Consider the following 7,070-nt stretch of genomic DNA (forward strand, 5'->3'; position numbering starts at 1 on the left):
ATTAATTAATACATGTCAATCAAAAAATAAATATAAAAAATTTCATTCTAGTTATTTAGTATTATTGTCTATATTATATTGGGATATCATGTAAATGAATTTTAAACCGCTGTCATCATTCCTTCTCCTTTCTCCTTATTCTCCGGGATGATGCTCCTACACTTTCTACTGCCAATCAAAGATTTGATACCATTTAACATTTATATCGTTGTTATACATTATATGTGCGAAAAGTGATTCACAACAGTTTTAGGTAGCATTTAGTAGAGCTTTCTCATTTCTTAGATTCTAGTTATATTGAAACATTTTTGAATATTTGTAAATGTTAAATTCTACTTTTAACTTCTATAACTTTTATTTAAAAGCTAAAAGGAGAATTGATATTTTTTTTCTTCTGCTTTTTTTGGTTATGGTTTAAAATTAAAAATTGGCAATTATATCTTTAATAAATGAAGCTATTTTTTTGCTCTTACTTCAGTGATCATGTGAGTTAGCTCCCATCTTCAATGATCTTGTTGACCGTGGGAGCTTGGATGGAAAGTTCTTGCAGGATGCTTTATCCAGGTTTTCCACTAATACTCCAGTAATCAAGCTTTCACCTAAAGTAGCTGATAGCATCTAATATGTATTGTTACTAGTATTATTTCTTATCATCTTGAAAAGGAATAGTGAGTTACCATCAACTACATGTGTGGTCTTCTTTATTTTTGGATTGGAAATGAAACAACAATGGCAGGTAGTTTGTCCCTTTGCCATTCAGGAATACAATTATCTCTAGTGTACTATAATTGGAGAATGGAATTGCATTATGTTTTATTTGGACCATCCAATAAGAGAATTTGCATGTCTTTTTAGATGATTAATTTTAACATGCAACATCACCAAAGGCAAGGCAGTTTGATCAAGGCATTTTGAAGAAACAGTGTTCCATATATATATTCTGCCGCACCATTTACATATCAAACAATCTGAAAAATAAAATTGAACTCCTTCAGTGCGAAATCACACTTTTCCCAACATAACTCCACAAGAATCAACAAAACTCTGCAGAAATTGACCAATAAATAAATCACCACTTTTGAACTAAACAAATCTATGCAATTTTGAGCTCTGACTGAAGAATTTGTCAGAAACAAACCATGTCGCTATGAAATATTTACAGCATGTGGAATTTGGTCTTCAGATTCTTCAGTATCCCTGCAAGTTATAGGGTTGGCCTCAATCCAGCTTCTACCAGGAGCTTTTCTCACACCCCTTTTTCTCATCATCTTCCTTATCTGCAAAGCCTCATTCCATCGACCAACCGTCTTGTACACATTGGCAAGAAGAACATAGCTCAGATGCTGCTCCGGCTCCAATTTCATCATCCTCCTTGCCACGCGCTCTGCCACGTCAACTCTCGCGTGGGTAGCACAGGCACCTAGAAGCGTCGCCCGTAAGGACGACTCACCTCTGCACTTCGAGTCATTTATCAACTCTTCGGCTTCTTCGAGTAGCCCAACTCGGCTCAAGAGATCAACCATGCAAGTGTAATGCTCAGTCCCTGGCACAATGTTGTAGTCTTGGCTCATTGATCTGAAGTGCCTCCTGCCTTCATCCACCAAACCTGAGTGGCTGCAAGCAAAGAGTAACCCAACAAAACTGATATAATCTGGCCACGTCCCTTGCTTCAACATTTCTTCGAACAGCTCGATGGCATGACTGCCTCTTCCATTTTGCGCAAAGCCAGAGATCATCGTGTTCCATGTGATCAAGTTTCTGGCTGAGATCTTAGCAAAAAGACGGTAGGCATAGTCCACAAGGCCGCATTTTGCATAAAGATCAATCAATGCAGATTCCACAATGACATATCTCCAACGGCTGATCCTTAGATACCTGCAGTGAACCTCCTTACCGTGTCTCACAGCTGCAAGGCCGGCACAAGCACGAAGTACTGTGCCATAACTGTACTGCTCGTCGTCTTCCTTATCCATCACCCGGAAGAGACTGAGAACAGCTTCGTAGTTCTTGGCTTCGCAGTACCCTCCAAGCAAGGCGCACCAGGACACTGCGTTTCTCTTCGGCATTTGATCGAACACCTTGCGTGCGTCACCCATTAGCCCGCATTTCGCATACATGTCGAGTGTGCTGCTCTCGACCACCACGTTGCCCCTGAGACCGTTTGTCAAAATCTTGGCGTGGACTTCCTTGCCCTGTTTCCGTCGACCTAAATTGCCCAACGCCTTCATGATTGTGCCGAAAGTGAATTCATCTGGAAGAACTCTGAGTGAGTTACTCATCATTAAGCGGAAGAATCTCAAAGCTTCGGCGAACTCATCATTCCATGTCAACACCGAGACGATCGAGGTCCAACACACGGAGTCTGGCTCGAGCAATTCGTCGAACACCCGTCGTGCTTCTTCGATTGCATAGCTCCTGCCATACATGTAAACAAGAGCGCTCGCGATCACATGGTTCGTCTCGAACCCGCGGGGAAAGGCCATGGCGTGGAGGCACCTACCGAGCCTGACGTCCTCAAGGTCGGAACTTGCCTTGACTGCGGCGGAAAGGGTGAAATCGTTAGGCTCGACGCCGCCGAAAGTTGACATTTTGACGAACATCCGAAGGGAATCTAGGGGACGACCGGCGCGGGAGTAACCGGAGACCATCGAGGTCCAGGAGACAACGTCTTTCACGGGCAAACTGTCGAACACGCGGCGGGTGGCGGAAACGTCGGGGCAGAGCTTGAAGTAGAGGGAGAGGAGGCTGTCGCCCACTAATCGGTGGGAGTCGAGTCCGTACTTGATGACATGGGCGTGGAGCTGGAGGCCGTGGGAGAGGGAGCCGGAGTCTGCGGCGGCCTTGAGGCGGGCGGCGCTGTGGTGGGGCTTGAAGAACTGCCTCATCTACATGCACAAATTTCGTGATTTTCTAAAAGTATTTTAACAAATTCAAAATCCTCAAAAAACCCACTTCCATACCATTTTATATAAATAATAATCAAAATCTACCTATTTTTAAATAATGTTTTTAACTTTTTCTGCCGCTGCGTTGCGTTGCCTGTTTACGAGGGAATCAAATAATCAATCGTTTACCGGACACAGTTCAGCGTACCACGCGCTTACTTTGCGACATCATTTCATCTGCTGACCTACTCATAGCCACGTGGAAGCTTGCGAATGGATTTTAGTACAGTACCTGTGCACATCGCTGAACAGTGGATCCGAAGACCATTCATCTCTCACTATCAAGCCAGTTGGCAAAGCGCGTATCATTTAAAAAGCGTATCATACAATTTATCCTTTCACCCCTGCATTTACGGATTTATAAAACTATGCCAATTTTTTATTTTTTAATTGACTAGTAAATTTAGCACATTATCAAATTATTATAGCATTTAATTTATTTATTTATTTTGTGCCTATTTTGATCGTGCCGTTTTTTTGCCGTCTCTTCTCGGTGTAGTTGGAGTTACTCGGGTTTCCGGTGGAGAAACAGCGGAATTTATGAAAGAGACGGAGGTGAAGTTACCGGATGACTTCCGGTGCCCGATCTCGCTCGAGGTGATGACTGATCCGGTCATTTTATCCTCTGGCCACACTTTCGACCGCGCCTCCATCCAGCGGTGGCTCGACGCCGGTAACCGCACCTGTCCGGTCACCAACCTTCCGCTCCCAGCTTCCCCATCGCTCATCTCCAACCACGCTCTCCGCAGCCTCATCTCCTCCTTCCTCTCCGGCGGCCTCCCGGCCGCCTCCACCTCCGGCCACCACCTCGACTCCCTCCTCCTAGCTCGTCTCTCCTTCCCTTCCGACGCCGCCACCCTCGCCGCCGTCCTCCGCCTCGCCCAAGACGGAGGCGGCGCCGGGTTTCGCCGCCTCGTCGCCGACTCCGGCGCCGTCTCCGTTCTCCTCCGCCACGCGCCCGCCGCCGACCGCCCCGATCTACAGGACCTCGCGCTCCGCGCCCTGATTCACGTCTCCCTCGACGGGGACGACGCGCGGCTCGGCCTCCTCGCGGAGGGCGCCCTCGATCCCGTCGTCTCGGCCCTCCGCGGCGGCCCTGCCGCCGCACTCGCCGCCACGCTCCTCACCAGCCTCGCCGTCGTCGACGTCAACAAGGCCACCATCGGCGCCCACCCCGCCGCGATCCCCCGCCTAGCGACGCTACTCCGCGGCCACGACGGCCGGCAGCGGAGGGAGGCGGCCACGGCGCTCTACGAGCTGTGCAAGTTCGCCGGGAACAGACCCCGTGCCGTTCGCGCTGGAACCGTGGCGCCGCTGCTCCATTTTGCCGGCGAGGGGTCGGAGAGAGCCGTGCAGGTCCTGGCACTCCTCGCCAAGTGCCGAGAGGGAAAGGACGAGATGAGGAAGACGGTTGGATTCGTTAGGGCACTGACCGACGTCGTTAGAACTGGGAGCCCCCGGGGCGTGGAGCACGGCCTGTCGGTCCTTAACCTGGTCTGCTCCGATTGCCAAGAAATGGCTTTGGAAGCCATCGGAGAAGGGGTCTCGGGCCTCTGCTCTGTTTTAGCCGGCGACATGAATCCAAAGATCGGGAGAAACGCGACGGAGTTGCTTCTGAGACTGGAAGTTCTCTCTTCTCCTTGCATGACGCCCAACAGAAGAGATCGGTAAAGAAGGCAAAGCTGCTTGCTTGATCCCATCGTGTCTTTAAAATCTGGAAGATTTATGGAATGAACCACAAATGGTAAAGAGATCATTAAGCAGAATTAGGGCCATCCATGTTATTATAATTTCTAATTATATAGAACTAATTTCAATTCAGCTGAATAAATTGAATTATTAAAGTGTTGTTGTTGTTGTTGTTTTGATATTAAATTCAAAGTATCTGCAAAGTATCTTCAATTAAAAAAAAAAAAAAATCAATTCCCAATTGTGAAAACAACCCTACTAAAAACTTAGTCAAGAGGATTTCAAAAGAAGCCGCAGATCCATAGTAACTTGACAAAAGAACTGCATAGCTTAATAAAGATTGGCCAAAGTTAGAGTAACATCATTTAAGGGTGCAAATGAGTCGAACCTTTTTGAGTCGCTCTTGAGCGACTCGAATTCAAACCAACTCATTTAACATTTGAGCCGAGCTCGAGCTCATTTAACGCTGACTCGAGGGTTCGTCGAGACTTATCAAGACAGGTTAATTTAATATTTTAATAATTAAAATTATTATTACTTTTAAAATGAAAACTAAGTTAAAGGGAAGTTTATGATTAAAACATGTCATTTGATGTATTTGAGATATAGTTTGAATCCCTACTCGAACAAGCTTTTAATTTATTTTTTCAAGTTAAACTTGAGTTTGACTCGGGCTCAAACTCAAAAATTCAATCGAGTTCGAGCACAAGTCAAGTTATATAATTTTCTCGAATTCAGCTCGACTCGATTACAGTCCTAGCATGACTGTCATGATTGTCGCCATTTGTTGGCAGCAAAAAGATAAAAGTAGTCCTCACTATTTGAAAGGAAAGGGAGGTAAAATTTTAAACAGCGTGCGGCCGCAGCCATTCGAGAGAGCTCCGCGCCCAATTAAGCTCAACGTCTGATCCGAGAGCCAATCCATTTGGCCTGGTATGTTTATTTTTTGGGCTATGAAAAAAAAAAGACAGAAAAGCATAATTTTAAAGATCAGCCACTTATTTCGATCATGACTTAGTTTTTTAATAACATAAAACTATTTAAAATTAAGATGATAAATCATTATCAAGTGCCAAAATCTAATGCAAATTATATAACTAGATGGAACTTAAAAAAAAAAAACAGGGAAGAACTGATAAATATCAGTTCATATAGTTTTAATTCAATTTAACTAAACTTTTATTCCCCTTAGAAATGAGTAATTAATTCAAAACCAAATTGAAAAAACAAATCAAAATCGATTAAATTAGTTTTTTTACAATTGGAACCGACCGAACAGTATTATTAAAATTGAGTAAATTGAACTTATAAAATATTGATTAATCCACTGGATTACCGAATTAATGGATTAGTCTTATGAGTAAAAAAAAAGAGGGCTGTTTTTCCCCCCTCCCCCGGTCAACCCACACCTCCTCCACCTCCCCCTCTCTCCCTGCCAAAAGACGCATGTACCCCCTCCATCTCCCCTTTTTGTTTTTTTGTTTTTTTTTAATTTCATTTAATTCTCATTTTGTTTTAATTTTTTAATTAATTTTATTTAAAAATAACTCTCATATAATTATATTTTTAATTTTATTTAATTTTACTTTTTTAATTAATTTAATTTATTATTTTTTATCAATACTTTATTTTTCAATTTTATATAAATTTTATTTAGTTTTTATTTTTTTAATTAATTTAATTTATTATTTTTTATCAATACTTTATTTTTCAATTTTATATAAATTTTATTTATTTTTATTTTTTTAAATAATTTAATTTATTATTTTTTTCATAATACTTATATTTTTTCAATTGATTTTTTTAAATTTTAATTTTTTATTAATTTTTTTAATCAATTTCTTTATCAAATTTTTTTCAGTTTTATTTTTTTCAATAATTTTTTTATATGTTTATAATCTTTTATTTATTTTTAGTTTATATTTAAAACTAAAAAAAATACTACCAATTAATAATGAACACATTCATAACTTAGGAACAAATATATTTTTTCCAAATGAAGAGTACATGTAATAATACAAAAAAAACATAAAAACATATAAAAATAGAAATCTTAATCAATATTGCCTCCAAATTCTGCTCCCGATGCATTTGGTGGTGGTGCACCTATTATTTCGTACCACAAATGAGCGCGTGTCCTGTAACGAGTGACCCATCCTTTAGCTTCATTCGATGAATGTTGCCACCACAAAGTTGGAATGGGTGGTACAGGATAATGAGGATATAAGAAAACTTGTACGAAGTGATTGCCAATATGAGCAATAGCTATTTCTCGACGCTCTTGGTTTGGAACTGGAGGAGTTCTTAATGGCAAGTGAGTAAAATAACTCCCAATATTCTCACCAAATGTATGAAGTACAAGATTGTACCTTGATGCGATGACAATTCCCAAAGGCATAGCGTCCATCCAATATATTTCTGGTGCCCACTGCTCGA

The 7,070-nt window shown here is 41.8% G+C and overlaps 2 protein-coding genes across 2 annotated transcripts; one reads left to right on the forward strand and one right to left on the reverse strand.

The window, feature by feature from the left end:
- Positions 1–909: 909 nt before the first annotated feature.
- LOC122036180 (pentatricopeptide repeat-containing protein At1g03540-like) lies at positions 910–3,404 on the reverse strand. The gene is made up of 2 exons (XM_042595431.1): positions 1,139–3,404; positions 910–1,044 (listed from the first exon to the last, which is right to left on the reverse strand). Exon 1 carries the CDS (start codon positions 2,883–2,885, stop codon positions 1,146–1,148), a length of 1,740 nt encoding a protein of 579 aa, XP_042451365.1. The 5' UTR covers positions 2,886–3,404; the 3' UTR covers positions 910–1,044; positions 1,139–1,145.
- Positions 3,403–4,780, forward strand: LOC122036181 (U-box domain-containing protein 8-like). Its single transcript, XM_042595432.1, has one exon. The coding sequence runs from the start codon at positions 3,486–3,488 to the stop codon at positions 4,614–4,616; it is 1,131 nt and encodes a 376-aa protein (XP_042451366.1). The 5' UTR covers positions 3,403–3,485; the 3' UTR covers positions 4,617–4,780.
- The last annotated feature ends 2,290 nt before the right edge of the window (positions 4,781–7,070 follow it).

This window comes from Zingiber officinale, unplaced genomic scaffold (genome assembly GCF_018446385.1).
Source record: "Zingiber officinale cultivar Zhangliang unplaced genomic scaffold, Zo_v1.1 ctg134, whole genome shotgun sequence".
Classification (NCBI taxonomy): Eukaryota; Viridiplantae; Streptophyta; class Magnoliopsida; order Zingiberales; family Zingiberaceae; genus Zingiber; species Zingiber officinale.

Excerpts from the sequence above, each read along its gene's own strand:
- LOC122036180 (XM_042595431.1), bottom strand. The coding sequence starts at position 2,885 with ATGAGGCAGTTCTTCAAGCCCCACCACAGCGCCGCCCGCCTCAAGGCC.
- LOC122036181 (XM_042595432.1), top strand. The coding sequence starts at position 3,486 with ATGAAAGAGACGGAGGTGAAGTTACCGGATGACTTCCGGTGCCCGATC.